The sequence below is a fragment of the Rousettus aegyptiacus genome, unplaced genomic scaffold, assembly GCF_014176215.1.
Source record: "Rousettus aegyptiacus isolate mRouAeg1 unplaced genomic scaffold, mRouAeg1.p scaffold_m13_p_20, whole genome shotgun sequence".
Lineage (NCBI taxonomy): Eukaryota > Metazoa > Chordata > Mammalia > Chiroptera > Pteropodidae > Rousettus > Rousettus aegyptiacus.
The window spans coordinates 1,491,356-1,512,641 of NW_023416296.1; the positions used below are offsets into that span (position 1 = coordinate 1,491,356).

General features: G+C 61.8%; 2 protein-coding genes and 1 pseudogene across 3 annotated transcripts; 1 reads left to right on the forward strand and 2 right to left on the reverse strand.

Moving 5' to 3' along the window:
* Nucleotides 1–484: 484 nt before the first annotated feature.
* RRP1 (ribosomal RNA processing 1) lies at nt 485–12,810 on the reverse strand. 2 transcript variants are annotated; one of them, XM_016143497.2, is made up of 13 exons: nt 12,678–12,810; nt 11,667–11,749; nt 10,406–10,463; nt 8,618–8,703; nt 7,068–7,129; nt 4,858–4,987; nt 4,708–4,772; nt 4,362–4,528; nt 3,811–3,890; nt 3,051–3,148; nt 2,840–2,859; nt 1,912–2,025; nt 485–914 (listed from the first exon to the last, which is right to left on the reverse strand). In XM_016143497.2, the coding sequence occupies exons 1-13, from the start codon at nt 12,808–12,810 to the stop codon at nt 691–693; spliced, it is 1,320 nt and encodes a 439-aa protein (XP_015998983.2). In that variant the 3' UTR covers nt 485–690. The 2 variants fall into 2 exon arrangements, with proteins under 2 accessions (XP_015998983.2, XP_036094044.1); XM_036238151.1 differs by lacking the exon at nt 485–914 and adding an exon at nt 1,412–1,809 and having other exon boundaries at nt 1,841–2,025.
* On the reverse strand, nt 9,908–10,026 carry LOC118614920 (annotated as a pseudogene).
* Nucleotides 12,811–16,129: 3,319 nt separating the features above from the next.
* Nucleotides 16,130–19,844, forward strand: CSTB (cystatin B). The gene is made up of 3 exons (XM_016143496.2): nt 16,130–16,294; nt 19,002–19,103; nt 19,477–19,844. The coding sequence occupies exons 1-3, from the start codon at nt 16,214–16,216 to the stop codon at nt 19,603–19,605; spliced, it is 312 nt and encodes a 103-aa protein (XP_015998982.1). The 5' UTR covers nt 16,130–16,213; the 3' UTR covers nt 19,606–19,844.
* Nucleotides 19,845–21,286: the final 1,442 nt, after the last annotated feature.

Here is a 21,286-nt window from a genome sequence, read left to right on the forward strand (position 1 = left end):
GGTGCCCCAGGACACCACCGCCTTCGTCTCCCCTCTACCTGGGACTCTGGGGCCGGGGCCTCCTCACACGTGCCCGCGCGCGCTCTGCTCAGGGTCCAGCGGGCGCACAGCAGCCTCGGACCCTGTGGAGGCACATGGCGCTGGAACTGGGTTTTCAGGCGCTGTGGGGGGCGCAGGGTGCAGCCTGGCAGGTCTGCGGGCCGGACGGCAGGCCCGGCGCCCCCTCCACGTCACAGAAAACGAGGCAGGCAGGAGCTGCCCCTCTAGCCTCGGGGGCCACGGCCCCAGGTCACAGGCTACACGGGGCCCGCTGCCCACCAAGTGCGTCTGACACCTGTCCGGACACCCGCCGAGAGCACCCGGCATGCTCTTCCCGGCGTCGTGCCCAAGAAAACAGGCAGAAAACGCACACTGCCCGGGCACCGGCGCCTGTGGCCTCCCCTGCCTGGGCCCCGTCTGCGCACGGGACAGAGCTGGGACTCCGCCTGAGAAAGGGTGGCCTTTTATTTACAGCGGCAGCACGTGGCCGGCCCTGCCCCTGCTGGGACATATGTGGGGAGTGTCCAGTCCCGGGGTCCCCGGCTCGGCTGAGGTCAGCGGAGTGGCACCTCCCGGGCCGTGGGCACCGTGGGCAGAGTGCAGGGCCGACCTCGTCTGCCTGTCCCGTCCTCTCCCCGGGCTCAGTGGGCGTCACTTCTCACTCTCCCGCGTCCGCTGCTTCTTCACCGCTGGCCCCCGGGAGCCAGGCACCTGCTTCCTGGGCCCGGCCCGAGGCCGCCTTCTCCTGCGATCCCTTCTCCTGGCTCGGCCCCCAGGCTGCTCCTGGGGTGCAGGGGGGTCAGCCCCGGTGCCCCGCTGAGTCCTCTCGGGTCCGGAGCTCGGGGCTGCACACGCGCCCTCCCGTCCACATGGCCCTGGAAGAGCAAGGACATGTAGCGAGGAGCCACGCAGGCCAGAGCGGCCTCGCCTCAAGTCTGGCTAAAGGGGCCAGCCCAGGGCAGCAGAGGACACAGGAGTGTCCCACACAGAAGCGGCAGCAGCCCCCGGAGCTGACACGCGACAGACAACTAGGCTCCCGCGCCTGTGCGTGTGCTGGCTCCCGGAAGCAGAGAGGCCCTGGACGCAGTGAGGGCGGAGTGAGGACAGGCGGGGGGAGGGAGACGTGGGCGGGCCTTGGCTCGCGTGTGGGGCTGGAGACAACGCTGGCTGAGGGACAGGTTCGGGCAGCAGGGCCGCGAGCTCTGACCCAACTCAGTGCAGGGCCGCGTGCACGAGGCCAGCCTGGCGCCCATGTGCAGCTGGCCCTGCACCTGCAGCAAGCCCAGCTGCGATGCCACAGGTGGAGGGGGTCTGGGCTAGAGCAGGGGCGAACCGAGACCCTTCAAAGACCCTGGAGCCAGCTTGGCACATGTCGAATGAGAGGTGGGGCCATCTCTCCCTCCCCCGGACGCCCCTGTGGGCCCTGGTGCCCCACCCTGCTGGGCACTGCGGACACAGCCCAGCTCCGCTGCAGCGGGTACAGGACCCGAGGGTGACGAGAGCACAGGGCAGTCCTTAGCGCTGGCACACCCTCCCCACGCTGTGGACGAGCTGGGGAGGGAGAGAGGGGCGGCAGGAATGGGGGGAGGGGGAGACAGCTTGGAAATCCAGGAGCACGGCAAGCTCTGGGAGGACCCTGAAGAGTGGCTGGGTCGAAACCCGGCACGCGCCCACAGATCAAGGACGGGGAAGGGTCGGCAAGCGGCAGGTGCCGACGAGGGAAGCGGGAAGATGGCGGGGACCCTGCGCCGCCAGCACAAGCACGAGGCCCTGCCCCGGGGGGACCCCGCTGCCGCCGAACCTGCCCCGGGCACCGCGGCCCCGGGATGTGCGGGCTGGAGGCCGGAGGCCGGCGCACACCGCTAGGCCCACCTGTCTTGTCCTGCAGCCGGGGCCTGGGCCCGCGCTTCTTGGTCCTCGTCTCCCGCCGTCCTTCCCGCAGACTCCTGTAGGCCTTTTCCGGGACGTCATCCTCAGGGAAGAGGCCTAAGGACCCAGGCGGGTGGTCAGCGCGGAGGGCAGGCCGGGTTCGCCTGCGCATTCACCGCTTCGCCCAGCCCGCGAGCAGACCCTGCCCGCCGCCCGCCGCGACGCGACTGGAGACTGCGGCCAGCCCGACACATGCGGGAGCCGGTCTCGGAGCGATCGGGACATGTCGCAGCCCCTGCCGACACACGCTCACGCGGGGAAGAGCCCTTTCTGGGGTGACGCCAGGGCCTCGGACGGGACGGGCGTCACGACGCTCCGGCCTGTGCACTGCGCACAGCCGCCACATGCCCGGCATTTGTGCGCTTCGGTGCAAGGAGACGTCCAACAAATACCAGACTTGTTCCCGATGAAGCATTCTGGGTACGGCCTCACGGGGGAGGGGCTCAATGGGCAGGTAGGTGACAGGGTAGGGACCGGGACACACTGGTGCAGAACGAGGAGGTGGATGTGTGGGTCTTTGAGGTAAAATCCTCTTAACTTTGTCACGTGTAAAAAGTTTTTATGATGAAATGCTGGGAAAATGCTACGCCTCCAATCACAAACCTTCCAGGAGACCGTCTTTCAGAAAAAGAGACACCCCTTGCACCAGCCCCACTCTGAGGCCTGGAGGTCCGGCCAGCAGCCCAGCAGGCCTCCCCCGCCCTCCCGCAGCCCAGCACTGAACTCGCGAGAGCCGCAGAGCCCCAGCCGCCAGGGGGCCTCTGCCACGATCCCTGCTGTAGGGCAAGCGTGACCCAAGACCCCCCCCACCCCCGGAGAGCGCGGGACGACTGCCACCCACAGCGGTCTCAACGCACGGCCCAGGGCTCACCTGCCGCGAGGTCCTGCAGCCTGGAAGAGAGAGAGGCGGTCACCTAGCAGGCCACGGCTCCCGCAGGTGGCCGCGCCAGGGAAGGCAGCCCCGCGGCCTCCAGCCTCCCGAGCCGCCGGGCGGGCTCTCCCCACTGACCTCGGCCCTCCCGCCTGGCGCAGGCCACAGAGGCGGTGGGGAGGACAGGCCGGTCACCCCGAGGGACACTTACTTTCGGACCACTTTGTAGAGGCGCTTCCTGTTGTGAGACGGGGTGCTCTGGCGACTGGCCTCTTCGAACAGCCTGCTGGCTACGGCCTCGTAGTCGAACTGTCATGGAGACGCCACGGAGGCGAAGCGTCAGTCACCACCCCACGTGTGGGCCGAAGAGCGAGGAGCCCCTGGACCACGCCGCATGCCCACGTCCTCCTGCTGTCCCCTCGGCCCAGGGGACTGTCTACAGCACACGAGGCAGCCAACGGGCCCCCAGGCAGCGCCGCCCGACAGAAACATGAGGGGCGGCCAAGGTGAGCCCCTGCGACTTCCAGCCCTCTGGCGGCCACGTTAAAACAAGTGGAATTAACTTTGATAAACTTTAATCCAATAAATAAACTCTTACTAATTCCACAAGTTGTCAAGATTTAAAACCTACTTGTGAGCCTGCTACACGCCTGATCTGGGCCTCTCAGCCCCAGCGCCGACCCCTCGGCCTGCGCCGTCGGCCGGCCCAGCACCCGGGAGGCGGGAGGCGGGCCGCGGCCCCCCTGGGCGGCCGATGGCAGGCGAGGCCTCTGAGCCCAGGCCCCTGTGCCTGGGCTCCAACTGTTTTCAAGGACTTGTGCTCCTGCCGACAAGGGGTCCCCGAGTCTCAGCCGGACCACTACCGTCCCCGCTCAAGGCACCTCCTCCCCTCCGGCCCTGCTGGCTCCCAGGGTCGGCAGTGCAGTGGACGGGAGAGGCTGAGCGCTCGCCCGCAAGCCCAGGCCACCCACCTGGAGGACGGCGCCGGCACTGTCCTCATCATCTCCGGCCTGCTCCTCGCCCACGTCCAGTTCAGCTCCACAGAAGGAGCCTAGAATCAAAGGACGTACAACAGGTGTCACGGGCCCTAACACGTACACCGGGGACCGACAGCCCCGTCTGCCAGGGCCCAGGACCTGGGACGGGCACACAGGAGCAGGCTGGGGGAGTGCAGAGCGCGAGACGGCAGGGGACCCCGACTACCTCACGCTGAGGGGAGCGGGGCCGCCACGGGCCTGGAAACAAGGAGGCATCCCGGAGGACGTGGGGCCCCTCAGTCCTCAGGAGCGGGGTAGGGGTCGGGAGCGGGCATCCTCGGGACGGGGCCCTGGAGCGAGGGCGAGGACGGCGAGTGGCGCCTGTGCTCGTTTTTAAGGAACGCCTGGCTGCCGGGCCGAGGCCGGAAACAAGGGGACCGGACGGGAGGGGTGTGCGGGGACCCCATCGGGACCGCTGCTGGCTGGGACCAGGGCAGCTGGTGCAGAGGTGGCGCCAGTCACATCGGACGCCCTGAGGCCCCCACCTTGGGGCTTCTCGTACGGCTCCTCGGTCCGCGCATCCTGCTCCTGCTCGGCGCCCTCCGACGCCTCCTCCTCCCCGAGCTCATTCAGCAAGTCTTCGATGGCGAACGGGGCCTGCTCCACAATCGCTTCGAAGATGCCTCGAGCGATGTTATTCAAGACCACGGGGCTGGAGGGGCAGCAGGCGTGATGGCAGGTGGGACTCTTGGGGGAGAGACCGCGGCCCCCGTGCCCACCTTTCCCACCCGCCGGCCAGCAGGCCCCCTAGAGACGTGTCCTGGGGACATAACAGCGACCTGGCGCAGACAGCCCCCTGGAAAACCCGGGGGAGGGAGGCCTGGCACTTACTCCTGAGTCTGGGCGGCGATTCTGCAGAAGGGGTCGACGAACCTGAGGGTCTGGTCTGCCGTCAGCTGCGGGAGGGGGGCCGGGGCACCGCGTCAGCGCCTCCTCCCAGCCCCCGGCACGCAGCCGCGCGCCCCGCGCCCCGCGCCTCACCTCGCGGGAGCCCACTTTGGCCAGCTCCTCCAGGAAGACCTCGATGAAGTGGCTCTTCACCCCGCTGGGGGCCCCGCTGTCGGGGTGCAGGATCTCAGTCGTCAGCAGCTCCAGCAGCTGCTCCACCTGTCTGAGGAAGAGACAGGCGAATACGGCAGCGGCCACCACAGGCCCCAGGGCACCGGCGTCTGAGCAGGCAGGGGCTCCGACGGGACCTCGATTGCGGGCCAGCGCCCCGACCTCCAACGCGCCAACGTGCGCACGCACACGGGTCCGTCCCCGCACCAAGGACCCGGCAGCTCCGGACCCACGCGACCATGCCAGCGCCGGAGCGCACGGCGTGACCGACACTCAGCCACGAAGCCAAGACGCGCACACGGCAGGCCGCCGCCGTGCCTCACGTCCCTCCCTGCTGTCCCCACCACGGCCTGCCCAGGGAGACGCGCCGGGACAGAGCAAATGCCAGCAAGGAGATGCGGGCCACAGAGGGGACGAGCCTGCTCCCAGGTCCCGCCGCAGAGCGCACGGCCTGCGAAGGTCACCCGCACCTGCTGGCACCCTGGTTCCAAGGGTCTGAGGCCGTGGCAGGGAGCTGCAGACACCCGTGGCGGGCAGTGGCCCAGCGGCATCTGCGCTCCTGGCGCCTGAGGGTGCTCAGGCCCCTCCGCCTGGGCTGCAGAGTTCTTTAAGAAGCCGCCTGGATGGCTGCCGTGGCTGCAGGCAACAGAGGCACCCACCGGTCAGGGGAGGTGCGGCCAGGGCAGGTGTGCGGGCCTCCTCCAGGGCAGGGCAGGGCAGGGCAGGGCTGCCAACAAACACTGACCAAAACAGAGTCCAGCTGCTGCCAGAGCGAGAACGGCCAGGGATCTCCCAGCAGCGCTGGCCACCCCAGGGCAATGGGACTGTACCGGCCGCCTCAAGACGACCTTTGCCCTGAATTACTAAAGACAAGGAGGTTGGAACTGCTTGCAAACCAGTAAGAAATTAACTAAAATAAGGTCATTCTCTTTATCACTTAATTCCATTGTAGCCACTAGCCCCCTACTGGGTAACCCACAGCCCAAGGTCCCGAAGTGAGCGAGACCCTCGGCCGCAAGGTCCTCAAGGGCAAAGGTGAAAGCCACTCCGAGCCAGAGGCACTCCTGGCCCGAAGGGGAGCCGCCTGCAGGGCTTCCACACCTAGAAAAGCTCGGGCAGCTGCAGCCCAGCTCCCACTGCCTCACACGGGGCAGGGGGCCAAGAGCCCGCGTGTGCTGACCGCGCCATCGGGAAGACCCCGGGCCCGAGCCGGCCGCCCCGCTGCAGGGCTGGTCTCGGCGTCCACACACGCGCCTTTCACGTGTGTGCTGTAATCACGAGTCGGTTCAAGAGACAGTGTTTCTGAGCCTCCCTCCCCTCCCCCGCACCCACAAAAAATCACGCTGCAGACACCGACACGGGTCAGCTCAATGAAAAGCAGCGTGCGAACACCGCGTCTGGCACGCCGCCGCCGCACCGGCGCACGGAGCAACGCGGCGTTGCGAGAGCCACGCGCTGCAGCCACAAGTGCTTTTTAATGTTTGATAAATTGCTGAGTTCAGTATAAAGATCCCGAACGTGTACTACTCAGAAAAAGTTACGGTCTCAAATTAACTTAAAAAACCTCAAAGAGGCCCACTTTGTGCTGTGACCGGCCCCCAGAGGTTGGGACAGCTGCTGCCTGTGACCCCGCCGCATCCAGGTGCCAGGTGGCCCTCCCTCTGTGTGGTCCCAGGGTCTCCGGGAGGGGCAGGGGGAGGAGCTAAGACCCAGCAGAGCCCCGAGCTGCTTGTTGTCGGCAGAAATGTAGGCCCCTTGCGGTTGGGGGACAAAAATCACCCCACCACAGGCACCACCGTCGACAAAAGTCTGGAGGAATTACCATTTCTAGAACGAAGAACCATTACCGCTGACCGCAGAGCTGAGCACACCGATGTACGATGTACGTTATCACCAGAAGACTCAATCCTGACTCAGAAGCTACCGTCAAGCTGAAAACATTCCTTGAACACACGCGAACCAGTTTTAAAAACGCCCTCGTTTTAAGTGCCATCTGGTCCCCCGTTAACGTAAAGGCCGCCATCTCTTTGTGACAGACAACTAAGAGAGGAACACGCGAACCCAGCCCCCCAGGGCCACGCGTCCGGACTCGCCCATGGGCAGCAGCCTCCGGACGCGCTGTGGGTACCGACCTCTCTTCCCAGTCCCGCATCTTCAGGGCCTTCAGGGACTCGTTCAGGACCATCCGCATGAGCTGTGGCACGAGGAGGAGACCCCGTCAGTGAGCGCGACCCAGACGTCCCAGGTGTGCCCTCTGCCCGAGGGCGCCTGTGCACCCAAACGCACGGCGGGCCCCCCATGCCGCTGGTGGGCAGGACACCAAGCCCTCGGGGCCCCGGGACGCTGGGGACCCTGGGCACAGAGTGCACGCAGAAGGACCGGGGCAGACGCCCCTTTCTGAGCGCACCAGGCTCACAGAGGACAACTGGGCGGCAACGGCAGTGCCACCAACAGCAGCTAAGACGGACCGGTCCCCGCTCCAGGAGTGATGACGGGGAATGAAGCACGGGTCCCCCGTGGGAGGCAGAGCCCCGGGAAACCCCGCTCTGGGAACGGCCCCTCTCCTCTGAGCGCTCCCTGAACTTCCGCCCCCAACAGCGAAAGGCCCGGGCGCTCGGACGCTCCCGGGCCTCACCATCGGGTGACGCCCCGACGCCGCCGCGGCCCCGCTTCCCCCTTGCAGTGGCTCACGGTGCTTCCGGCCCACGCGGGGGGCTGCGCCGCTCGCCACGGCCGTGGGGCTTGCAGGAGACGGGCCCCGAGAGCAGCAGGCTGCCCCGTGCCCAGGGGCCCGGGCTGCAGCGCGGGGCGGTGCGCGGACCGCGCCCCGCTCCCCGCCCCGGCTCCCCGCCTGGCCCGCCAGCTGGTCTGCACCGTGACGCCTGGCACGCAGTGTCCACGTAACCCCGGCCCAAGGCCCAGCGGTGGCCGGTCTGAGTGGCAGATCACAGGTCACCACAGCCCTGAGGGGACCTGTCTTCAGTGGGGTCCGGCCACTGCCCCATTCGGTGTGTCCGATGGGCCACCGGCTTTCAGAGACCAACCCTGTCTCCTCATCCGGGGACTGTCCTAAGCCTCAGGGAACACCATGCAGCCACGAGATGTGGTTCGGCGGGGGGCGGGGGCGGAGGACAAGCAGCAAGATGCCTGTCGGTGCGGCCTGGCTCTCCCTGCATGTCTGAGGCGAACCAGCAACCTGAGCTTGCAGGAGCGTGTGCTGGAGCGAGACGGACGGGCCCCAGTGACGACCGCCGCGCGGCCGGCCTCGCCCAGGCGCTGCCCTCACAGGCTGCGCCCTGAGGCTGGCGCCCCGAGGCCGTCTGCCGCGCCGTCTCACGGCTTCCGCAGCGTGAGCGACACCTTCACCGCCAAGTCCCGAGAGGGCAGCCTTAACCCCCAGCCTCAAACTGGCAGTCTCGGTGTGTCCTGAGCTGTTTCCTTGCCCCTCGCCAGCCCGCAGCGCCTGGATAGATGCTGCAGGCCCCGGCTCATGGGCGTGTCGTCAGGGCGGCCACACTGCCCAGCAGCCTTCGCCTCTGCCCTGTCCAGGGGAGCGGGCGGCTCAGGAGCCAGGCTACTCCGTGCCGGTCCCCACCTCTGCGGGACAGCACGAAGCGCTCCCCAGGCCCACCACCACTGACCCTCGGGGGACCCCGCTGGGGCGTGCAGCCAGCGGCCTCACCATGTAGAACTTGTCCAGGCGCAGCCGGTCGATGCCCGTCCACTCGCGGTTCATGGTCTGCCAGAAGGTCTGAAGGAACAGGTGCTCTGGGAAGGAAAGGCCAGCAGAGTCACAGAGGGACATGGAAGCCGCGTGGCGAAGGGAGGCGGGTGCACAAGACAACCTGGTCAGGCTGCGGTGCTCAGCCGTGAGGCAGTGCCACGGATCTGGCTTAGAAACAGGGCGTTGGGGGACCCCAAGGAGAAAAGCAGAGATCACCTACAACCCGAACAGCGGCCACGTTCTCCAAAGGACAGGCGCAAAGAGACAGCAAAGCCAGCAGCAAGAGAGGCGGCTGCCAGGCCACCTCTCCCCCAGGCCCTGGGCCTCCGCCCGACACCCAGGCCTCACCTCGCTACCAGCCCCAGCAGGTCAAGCACAAAACCCTGCTGAGAACAGCCATGCCACAATGAGTGCTACGGGCTGAACTGTGTCCCCCCAACTCCTGTCGAAGACCTAACCCCCACACCTTGGACTATGACTTCATTTAAACGTAAGGTCTTTAATGAGGTAATTAAGATAAAATAAAGTCACTGGGGTGATCCTAATCCAATGTGACAGGTGTCCTTATGAGGAGAGGTAAGGACGCAGACACGCAGTCAGGGACAACCACGCCAAGACACCAGGAGAGGAAGACTGTCCGCACGCCAAGGGGAGAGGCCGCAGGAGGAACACCCCGCCGCCCCGAGCTCAGCACACGAGGCGCCGGCTCAAGCTCCCAGTACAGGCTTCTCCATCCGCAAAGGGCTGGTCCGACGGTTCGGTAGCGGACGGGCCACTAACCCACTCCAATGTCACAGGCCAGCCCTCTGAGCCCGGCCTTCCCCAGCACAGGCACGCTCCTGCCAGTTCTTGAGTATGGGGCACGAAGGGGCGGTCCCCAGCCCCCATTAACTCAGCCCCCACTGAGAGCCCCGTTACTGTGACGGCCTACGCACCCCAGCTATGACTCCTCTGTCTACTTAAGTCTTACTGAGCCGAGCCCGCCCTCGGCGCTCAGGCACCGCCGGCAACGGCCCCGGCACACACGGGCGTCTGTGGCGGCTTGGGCTGCCCTCGCCGCTGCGCAGGCCCCACCCTCGGAGCACGATGTTTCAAGACCAAGGTGTCTGAATATCGAGCTTTCTATTTATTTATTTATTTATTTATATATTTATTTATTTATTTATTTTTAGGCGAGGCAATCCTTGGTTGACCTCACAGATTGCAAGGACCTGGTCAGCTTACAATCCCTTATTTTTTTATTTTTCACGCCTACAGCGCCTGGTCTTCCTCGGTGGTCTCCCGTCCAAGTACTAACCAGGCCCGACCCTGCTTAGCTTCCGAGATCAGACGGGATCGGGCCTGCTCGGGGTGGCATGGCTGTGGGCTTGGGTATCAAGATTTCTAAAGACTCCCAGGTGATCCCACAGGCAGGGTCGGAACTACTGATCTTGGTCCAGACAAAAACCAGGGTTAGAGAAACGCAGCGAGGACCTTTGCCCTGTCAGGTGAGACTCAGTCAGCATGATGACACTGCAGCGACCTCCGTCTGTATTTTAAATGCGAGACGTCAGCCCTTCAGACTTCTGAGCCGAGTGTGTTCCGGGTAAATAAGTGAACGCGTGTTAGCGCCCCACACACGAGCGCCGCAGACACCAGCTATCGGGCCCTCTCCTGCTCCAGATCTTAGACCCAAGTGTCCGGGATGTGCTGGCCGGCTGAGTCCCGGCCATTCCGGCCCTACACGACCGTGGCGAGGATACTCACGTGCCTCTGTCGTCTGAAAAGCATGGAGGAGCTGCGAAATGGTCCTGCCGAGTTCCTCCTGTGCAGGGAACAGTGATAAAACTCCCTCAGCCCCTGCAGAAATGTGGGCTTTACAATAAGTAACAGCAGAAAGATAAACACGCTTGACTGTCCACTCATCACGAGAACCAGCTTCCATAGGCTTGTCCAGGGAGCTGAGGTGAGCAAGTTACATTCCTCCTGTGAAAGGCCCCCCGCCCCGCCCCACAGCTGGGGCAGTAACTGCTCTCGTGACAAAGGCTGAGCCCCAAGCGACAGAGGTTGACAGTCAAAGGAAGGGACAAGACAGGACAGAACAGAGCAGGGCACCTCAGGATGTGCCGCCACCTACGCAGCAGAGAGAGGAGCCAAACAGACCCCTATAAATCACTCGCTGCCTGTGTCGCTGGCCAAGCGTCGCCTGTGCACGTGCTAAACAGACAATTCCAGAGCCTCCCCGAGAGACTCTAGCTTAGGAAGCATGAAAAACAGCATTTTAAATACTACCCCCAACACTCAACAGAGCTTGAAGAAGAGTAAACAAGTCACACTCTGAGAAACACTATTCTAAAAAGGCTAGCATTTTAGGGCCATAAAACTACTCTGTGAGATATCACAATGATGGATCCATGTCACTGTACATTTGTCCAGACCCACAGGAAGTACACTGGGGAGAACCTCGATGTCAACTATGGACTTTGGACAATGACAACGTATCAGCGTAGCTTCAACAATCATAACAAACGTACCACCCCGGTGGGGATGTTGGTAACACAGGCGGCCGGACATGTGTGGGCGTAGGGGTATATGGGAAATCTCTGTTCTTTCCCTCAATTTTGCTGTGAATTAAAACTGCTGTAAAAAACAGGCTATTTTTTTAAAAGAATTTTTTAAAAAAGGCTGTGGGATAAATCCGTGTCTGAGAAGACTTGGACCCTCTCTCTCTTGGTTTCTATCATTTCAGTGCTCTGTTTAAGATCTCTCGAACATGACAGACAACCCAGGCAATGACCTGCACTGGTGGTCACCTGCGTGGCTAAGTTACCTTGCTCAATTCGGCAAGGTAACCCAATGTCCTGGCCCTCCAGCCATTTAAAAAAAAAAAAAAAAAAAAGCAAGCATCGAAGTTATAAAACCTCCCCCAGCGTTTTCAGCTACATTAAAATCAGGGTCAGCCACACGCCCCTCGGTCCTCCCTGGCACGGTTGCTCCAGCTTCTCCCGCTGCCTTCTCATACACTCACCTGGAGGAGCGGCTTGTCCTGCATCCACATGCAATAGAACAGGCCTTTCCATACCTTCAGCAGCTCATCATGAGTGAAACCACCTGTGCCAAAAAGAGCACCACTCAGACTAAGTGGACCCAACCTTTTAGCGCCAGGAACAAAGCCAGAGAAATGGAACTGCCTGAGCTAGGCTTAAGTCCTATTACTGTAAAAGGACCTGGCTCAAGCCATCCTCTTAACTCACAACTCACTAGGCCTGTGTCTGTGGGACTCCCCCAGGTAACGGCCATGTCGTTCATTCAATAAACAATGAGAACCTACAAGTACCAGGCACTGTACTCCGTTTTTGGAAAACTAAAGTTGAGTGAGTCGCCATTTCCTGAGTTGGATGGTGGCTACACATGTGAATTTGTTGGTGATAATTCATCCAGCGTTACACTTGGTGTTTGCGTATTTTTATACGTTATGTTTCAAATTTTATAAGAAAAAGTTAACTCACTGGGCTAGTAACGGAGGAAAATACATGAAATCACTCGAATTTACTGAGCCCCTAACTTTGAGTCCAGCACGGTGCTGCCGGAGCGGTGGTCCTCAGACCTTAGCCCCAGTACTGGAATCACCTGAAGGGCTGCTTAACACACTGATAACCCTCCCGCCAGTTTCTGATTCAGCAGAATGTGCTTTTCCGACGAATGTCCACGTGAGGCTGAAGCTGCTGATGGGGGACCACACTTTGAGAACTTCTGTTACGGAAGCCAGCTGACAAAAAGCATATTCTCTGCCCTCGCGAAGCGCCCACTACACTCACACGACAACCCAATAATTACACAAGGAGAATTACACGGTGACAAATGCCGCGGGGTCAGTGGGAGGCACCGCCCGCAGGCCCTCCCGGCCACGAGGAGGCTCCACGCGGTTCGGAGGCCACCCAGCCGGAACCGTCCCCGCCCCCTGGCTGCCCTGAGGCGCCTCCCGCCGGGCCCGGCCCCGAGGCGCCCCGCGCCCACATCTCTCCCCACAAGCGCCAACCTGCGGCCCGCTGAGTCCTGGCGACGATGTATTTCCGGAGCTTCCTCACCGCCCGATCCCGGGTCACCTGCTCGTTCCCCGCCAGGCGCTGCGCCAGCTGGATCTCAGGGGGAAGCTGCACGCGCGGAACCATGGTGACAACCGCGAGGACCGCCGCTCACCAGCGACGCCGCGGCCTCGCCTGGGCGCGCGTTGTGACGTCACACGAGCGCGCCGGCCTCTCCCGGGCGCGCTGCCTGACGTCATGCGCACACGCCGGCCTCGCTCGAACCGCACGCCACCGCCGCGTAGAGGCCGGACCCCGCAATGACAACGCTGGGCAGTTGTAATGAGAGGGAGGTCTGTGAGCGTGGACCCCTGCCTTTTAAGGGTCAGCCCGGTTGTCCAGACAAGGCTCTTCTTTAGCGAATGACAGCGTGCACAGGCAGAAGGAAGGGTAGGATCGGAGGAAACCTTCTGCAGCCCCAAACGAATCTTTGATTCAGGTGCAGGCCATCAAAAATTGGCACAAGGGCCGGAGAAAAGTGGTCCCAGCCGGATTTTACACCAGTCTCAGACCCCGCCCCTCCCATAGGCTGCCACCGCCGGGAGCCGCCCCTTCCCGCACAGCAGCACCCCCAGTGGCCAGTCCAGGTGGCCCTCAGCCAGCTTTTAGGTCTGCACCTGGGCTTTCAGGATGTAGAGGAAGGCTGTGCACGGTGCACGGGGAGACAATCACCACCTGGGATCTAGGACAGTTCACAGGACAGCTGTCTTGGTCGCTTCACAAAGTTAATGCCTGGACAAAGGCATGAATGAATGCATGCGTAAAGGAGGAAAATACAATATGCAAACCTCGATTGGATCCTGGTTCAAAGAAAAAGCTGTAACAGGTATTTTGGGGGCAACTGGGAAGGCTTGCATATAGACTAGATGTTAGATTATAGTGCAGAATAATTATTTTCTTAGGTGTGACAATGTAGTGTTCATATTTACGCAGAATGGCTCCGCAGGCTTTTTCCTCTGTAAAGGGCCGTGTGTCAGGGAACCCCAAGACCAGGTTTGTTGATCTGCTAGGGTCACGTGCTGGTGACACCCAAAGCTGAGAGGACGCTATGATTCATCATGGCAAAAGAATACAAAGCAAAATCAGCACAGGGAAAGGGATGTGGAGTGAGCCTAGGGGACACCAAGAGGAAGCACCCAGAATCCTCTCCAGGTAGAGTCAGAGGCCATGCTAACTGCTCGGCAAGGAGCCGTAACAACACGAGTCAGATACCAACTACCAGGGGGCAAAACGGAGAAACACACACTGCTTTTACACTGGTGGGTACATGGCGGTTAACCTTTAACATTTATAGCATATAGAGATGGTGCGTGGACAACATTTACAGTGTAGATAGTACGTGAGAGTTTTCGAGTCATCCACTGCTGCCTATGGGGTGGTTATGCCTCAAAGGGGTCTGGAAAGAAAATTACTCTGACTTCTCAAAGCTATGTTATCCTAGATGCATAAGAACAATGGACAGAGCTCACTTAAGGTAAAGATTGACCTTTCACTGAGGAAGCCATGGGCCTTTGAAGTGACAACTCACCATGACTTGCCCAGCTAGGAGTTCATAATCAGATCACCCTGTGGTTACTCATCGTCAGCTGAGCTTGTCTGGCCCACCGTGCAGCCCTTTTTGCCTTCACACATTCGTTCATTCACTTATGAGTGAGTTGTGGAGGTCTCTTCCTCCCCCCCTTCCCTGGCTCAAGTACTGGCCTCCTGCCCTTCCCTGAAGTTACAGATCAGTCTCTGCACTGGCAGGTACTGGAAAGGCTTGCCTCCCCCACGCACCTGCTCAGAGCCACTCTCACCGGGGCTATGCACCGGGCCCCCCAGGAGGCGAAGCTGGGCTTGCTACTGCAGTCAGCACCCACTGGTGTGCAGCCCTGGTGGGGCGGGAAAGGAGGTTATAACTGGAGCATCGCCCCCACCCCGACATGAGGCCCTGGGAATCATCTCATCGCTGGGCTCCTTTGTACCTCTTCTGTCCACCCATGTCAACCATTCACTGTGACCCCAGGTCACATGCTGGTGACACCCAAAGCATGCTGAGTCAAGGGCGTGCTGAGTCAGGCCTTGCAAATGAGACAGTCAAATGTACTGTAGGGTGAGGCCAGGCAGGGCCTGATCCTGGACCCCAGGGCACCCTGACAGGCCCCTGCCTCTGTCCCCCACCCACTCCCGGTGCCTGCTGGGCACCGGTTTCTCTCCCTCCTCTGCTCTCAGCAGCTCTCAAGTCCAGCTTCCCACCTGCCTCCAGATCCCCCACACCCTGCATCCCACCCTGCACAGAGCCAGGGCCACCCGAGGGCTCCTTCAGAGCCCATGCCTACCCCCACCCATGCTCACGCAGGTGACCCCTGATCTCCTCTGCAAGCCCACACTACCCCTACCCCAAGCTGTGACCCCCAATTTACCCTGAAGGGCCACACCCAATCCCAGCACCATAGCAGATCCCTATCTCCTCTTGCAGGACCCACCCCCACCCCCATAGGGCCCAATATGACTCTCCCCTAAAAGACCTACCCATGCAAGACCTACTTCCACTGTCTCCTCCAAGACCTGGCGGGGAGGAAAAAAATTTCCCTTCTTCCCTTCTATGTTCTTTGGTTGACCTAATGATTAAACTGGCATAGGACAGATTAACTGGAGAAAAAAAAATTTAATTTCATACCCATAGAGCCCCCTAAAAATAAGGGACCCAGAGGCAGCCAAGTAGCTGAGGTCTGTAGCCACCCAGAGCTAAGGGCCAGGAACCGGGTCTGCGGCACCCAAGGGGAGGAGGGCAAATCGCGGGAAGATGAGAAGACTGGGTATTTCATGATCAGATGTCTATCCTGGCATGCAGGTGAGTTTTCGAGATAAGAAAGTATCTCTGATATTTGCTCTCTTTCTGGACCAGCCCCCCTATCTAAATGCTTTTAGGCAATTAAAGGGGAGTGGAAAGTTTTCCAACAATTTGTTGGGTCGCGATTGCCTTCGGCTCAAAATCCATACGCCAAAGTGGCACATTTTAGGGTGGCAATATTCTACTACCCTGTAGCCCACGCACACCGCCAGGGGCTCAGACTCCTGCCCACCCCCTTCGCCCCCGCCGTCCCAGGAGTCGAAAAAGCACCTACCCTCCAGGGCCCACAGCCGACCCTCCACCTCCCCAGCTCGTGACGGCCCCGCCAGGAGGCCCGACACCGAGCCGGTGGGGGGGAGGGGACAGGCTCTGGGCACACAGCCCTCGCTGCCCAGACGCTGCCCGCCGCGGGGGGCCCAGGTTGCGCAATAAGTAGACTCCCAGCCCGCCGCACCCGGCTCCCGCCGCACCCCGCTCCCGCCGCACCCCGCTCCCGCCCCACCCGGGTCCGACTGCGCCGCGCCCTCGGACCGCCCCCTGCGTGCTTCCGCGTCACGTGGCCTGGAGTTGTTAAGGCGGCCGGTTCTCCAGCCGCTGCGCCACTGCTCCGTGCCCGCTGCTCCTTCGCGCCCGCTGCTCCGTGTCCGCTGCTCAGCCATGAGCCGTATCGGGAGGATGTGCGGCGGGCCCTCCAGCACCCAGCCCGCCACGGCCGAGATCCAGGCCATCACCGACCAGGTGGGTGTTTCAGGGTCCCCGAGCCCGGGTTCGGGTCCCGCCCTGTCCGCAGGGGGCAGCGTCCGCCGGGACGCGGGGATCGAGCTGAAGTGCGCGCGGGGCGCTGGGCTCCGGACGCGGCGTGTGCATTGCGGACGCGGCCCTCGGGCGGGTCAGGGACCGGACGGCCTCGGCTCCTGGGGACCGCGCAGCGCTCGGAGGGGGAGGGCCTGGGGGAGCTCGGAGAGGCGGGGAAGAGAGCAGGCGGGGCTCGCAGTGAACCTGGGGAGGGCACGCGCGGTCCTAAACCTAGACTGATTCTGGTGCGCTGTGTAAGCTTGAAATTATCTCCAAATAAAACGTTTTAAAACAAAACAACAACAACAACAACAAAAACAGAACGGAAACCAGGCCGGGATGCAGCGGCAGAGCTTAGTCCAGACCCGGTCAACCTAGGGCAGCGGGTGACTCTTGCGTTTCCTCGTTTGTAAAGCGGGCGTCACCAAGGTACCTGCGCAGAAGGCTCTGGGTAAGGTGGGATGGTGGGGCCTGCCCTACCTGTCATGTGTCTGCAAAGGTGACTCTCTATGGGCAAGACTGTGCGGGCCACAGGGAGGCTCCGTTCTCACGCCTAGAGGGAGAGTCAAACAGACCTCTTGTCCTGTGACCCTCCCTGCTGCTCCTCCCCGAACCTGATGGCATGTGGCCAGCCGTGTCCCTGCTCGTGTCCCTGCTCGGGGGATTGTGACCATCTAACCACAGGGAAGGGTGGTGAGTCAGTCCCACGAGACTTCGAAATGAGGAATTTGCAGGAGCTGGTGGTGCGCCAGCCGGGGCCCGGTGCCTTCTGCCGCTGCCCCCGGAGCCCAGCTTCCCTCGCTGACCTTGGTTTTGCAGGCCCAAGAAGTGCCTCCCAGGTCACGGGCACGTCGAATGTGCCTGCGCTCGTTCAGGAGAGGAGAGTCGCTGTCTCCAGGCTCCTTCCCTCCTTTGCCGTTGATCCCTCGAAAGTGACATGCCACAAGGAAGTTGTCATTGCTTCCAGGAGGCAGTGATTGAGGCCAGCCCGTTTGCTGGTGGCTCTGAGTGGACTGCCCACTCGGCCTGTCCTTGGCCTTCCCCTCCCCGGCCTGGTCGCCCGAGGGCTGGTCCCTGGCAGCTTCCTAACTGATGGCGGCCTTCAGGGTTCCCCTTGGTGCCAGCCCAGCGCATCTTTCCCCTGCAGTGGTGGTATCAGTAACTCGTCATCCACAGGCCCCACTACCTGCATTTGGGTTTTCCCACCATTCTTTGCAAATGGCTGGGCGCTCTTGAAACTGGCAAACGGGAAGCGATTCCTCCCCAGGCCCCTGGGTGGGGTTGCGGGTGTCAGTTACCCCCTCAGGCTTATCCACTGTCTGCAGGATCAGGTCCCTGCAGACTGACACAGTGCCCCCCACCAACGGTGGCGCTCAGGGGACTGTTCAGACGCTGGGAGGCCCACGGCAAAAGCCATGCTTGCCACGCAGCTTGGCTTCTCCCCGCCCCCCCCGCCCCCCCCGCGCCCCCCCCTCCTCCGCTGCCCAGACTCCAGGTTCCTCTCCATTCTTATCCCCAGGGACCGCCCCTCCCCAATGGCACCACAAGGCCACACAGCTTTTGTTCCGTTCCGTGTGTCATAGTGACTCACTTGGAACTCCCTGGGGCTCCCAGCAGCTGGCCTGCTTTCCCTAGCTGGTTTAACTAGAATCCTCTCACGCTCTAGACTAGTTGAGTCACTCCAGCGCCTACCAGTTAGCAGCCAGATGCTTTGGAACTAGATTAGGTTTTAAATTAAGAAAACAATAGTCTACGGCCACGCCACTCTGAACAAGCCCAATCCCATCTGATCTCGGAAGCTGAGCAGGGTCGGGCCTCCTCAGTCTTTGGATGGGAGACCACCTAGGGAGACCAGGTGCTGTAGGTGTAAAAAATAAAAAAATAATAAGGGACTGTAAGCTGACCAGGTCCTTGCAGTCTGTGAAGTCAACCAAGGGTTGCCTTGCCTAAAAGAAAAAAAAAAAAGAAAAAAGTAAAAGACAAACCTGCTCTCTCCCTCCTCCATAAAGATGGCCAATTTCTAAAAGGCCGAGACCCTGGTGGGCAGGCTCCAACCAAGAGCATGGGTGGGTGCGCGGCACCAAACTGAGGACAGCGCCGCCCAGACGGGGCAGCCCCGGCCCCAGCCCTTCTGCCAGGGCAGGCAAACGCTTCGCAATGCAGAGCACGTGGCCCGAGGCCCTATCCGTTCCAGGAGGACTTAGGAGCAGCCACGCGCAGGCAGGGGCAGCTGAGAGAATAAAGGCACCTTTATGAGACGGGAGATTAAACTGAAAACGAAGACGAAATTCAGCGTAAATTTTTTCAGTGTTTTTGTTTTTAATTTTAAAAGAATAACTAACACGTTAGACACAGTCTTCGAGCTGTTTGAGTGTTGAGTGAAAAGGAAAACGGTGTAAACTTGTAAATCGTGTCATCGGGAGGGAAACAAACTCTTCCCACCCCTGGAAAGGCACGGGCACGCGGAATGCTGACTCTCGTCTTGGAAACAGACGGTTTCCTGCGCCAGAACAGCCGCGCCATGGAAAATCTGTGAAGGGCGGTCAGTGGGGTTCAGTTCATCACGTTGACATGAGATCAGAAGCTCCTGTGTCAGTCGCTGCTACGGGAAGGAAGCCCCTGAATCGGTCCCTTCTGTCCCCCTCCCCAGGTGAAGTCCCAGCTGGAGGAGAAGACGAACAAGAAGTACCCCATTTTTAAGGCTGTGGAATTCAAGAGCCAGGTGGTCGCGGGGACCAACTACTTCATCAAGGTGGGGTGTGCCCCTCGCGAGAGGGCCTGGCCTGACGTGGGGTGGTGGGGCCTGCGGGTGCCGGGACAGACACGCTCGGGGCGGGGGGTCCCGTGGCAGCCCCCAGTGTGTGTGCGCATGCGCCAGCCTGCATGGAGGTCAGGACCGAGCTTTTAGGGCAACCAAGGACTGCAGCGGAGTGAACGAGGGGTGCCGAGGGCGCTGGCCGGGGAGCCGTGCTTGAAGGAGGGAGACGGGAACGTCGTCCGCCCGGTGCCGGCGCTCGGCGGGGACGGGGCTCCCCGGCCCCTGGGCCGTCCTCACACAGCCCCGGCGCGCGGGGGACTTGGGTCGGGGCCCGCCCCCGCCCCCTCACTCCACTCTGTTTCTGCAGGTTCAAGTTGGTGACGATGACTTCATACACATCCGCGTGTTCGAGAGTCTCCCGCATGAGAACAAGCCCGTGGCCTTGCATGACTATCAGACGGACAAGAGCAGGCAGGACGAGCTGGCGTATTTCTAGCTCCCGACTTTGGACTGAGCCTGTCGTCCGCGCGGTTCTCTGTCCTCCGCGGTCCCACGTCCGGGGTCCCAAAGAACCGTCGTCTCCCCGCTGTGCCACCGGGGCGGAGGGACCCCACGCACTCCGTGTCTGTCCGACGTCCCGGTGTTCAGTTTCCTCCTAATCAGTGATCTTAACCAAATCGTTTTCAAAGAGGCCTGTCCTATCTCAATACATGTTTTTAAGTCTTTGCAAATTTCCTTCTGTTTTGGATTCATTTTTCTTCATCCGCAACCGTAATCACAGTGTAGAAGCATCCAGACATGTTTATAAAGGTCTTTCACCACCACGCCCTGGCCCAAGCTGGCCAGACACCCCTGTCCCCGGGGAGGTCACCCAAGGTCATAACAACCGGGTGGGCAGCCCAGGATTCTGTGAGCCTGTTTCAGCCCTGCACCCCGGGGCCTTGACTCTGCATCTCGTCTGCAGGTCTCAGCACCACCCCCCACCCCGCCCTCATAAACAAAAGGGTTGGAATAAGCCCGGCTGCAGCCCGCTGGCTCTGGGTGCGCTCGGGCACACTGTGCTCCCCTGAAGTGGCAGGTGGAGTGACCTGTGGTGACGAGTGTTCCTGCACACCAGCCACACGCTGGCCCGAGTGCGGTCAGGCGCAGTCGCTGAGCGGCATGCGTGCGGACCCAGCCTGTGGCGGGAGCCCGTCTGTTAACGACGCGCTCGGCCCGGGTTCCCGCCCGTCCGCGACAGTCCAGTGGTCGCTTTGCCCTGTCCGTGTGGAATCGAATTAAGAACGGTCCCTGCAACACTGTCAGGGTGACGACTGGCGCCGTCTCTGTGGCTCGGGGTCGAGAGGGAACGTGTCCCCGGGGCGGCGTCGATCCTGCGTTGTCGAGCCCCACGTGGCCTCTGCGGCGCGCGGCGCGGCACCAGGAGCACACAGAAGGGCGGGCGGCCAGCACGCGCACCCGGGGGCGCGGCGGGGAGCAGGCCTCGAGGGGCTGCATGGCCCCGCTCCATGTGCTGGAGAAGAAGACTCTCACAGGCTCTTAGCCAGCCCGGCCATGTCACACTGACGCGGAGACTGATACAGTTCCCACCCGGGAACTCCCAGTGGCCGGGGCAGAGGCGCGTTTAGGGGGCCTCGCAGGCCGGGAGCCCCCAGGTAGGCTGCTGAACGCTGTGAGCTGGCTTCCTGGGGTGATGAGAGCTCAGAAGCCAGAAGGGTGGCAATCGCATGACATCGTCACTGCACGAAATGCCACCGAGCCGTGCTCTTCAAGATGTTCTCTGTGTCATGTGAATGCACCTCAGTTTAACTCGGCACAGGACAGTAACCAGAGCCAGTTTGGGGGCACCCTGGCAGAGGGCGTGGGGGCAGGCGCTGGGCCCGAGCGCTTCCATCTGCCCCCCGGGCCCAGCTTCACCTCCGCCCGCCCGGGTGCTGAGCCGTGGGGACACCCTCGCCCCCGTCCTCCCGCTGCTCGCTGCCCGCCCTCCTACAGGACTCCCTGTCTGGGCCCTGGTACCCGACCCCCCAGTTAGCCCTTTGTGGTCGTGGCTCCCTTCCCTCCGTGACCCCCCGCCCCGGGGTGCTGACGGCACTGTCCCTTTCCACGCTCGCGTAAACCGCCCCTTGACTAAACACTTCTCAAGTCACCTGTCAGAGTAACTAACAGCACTGAGA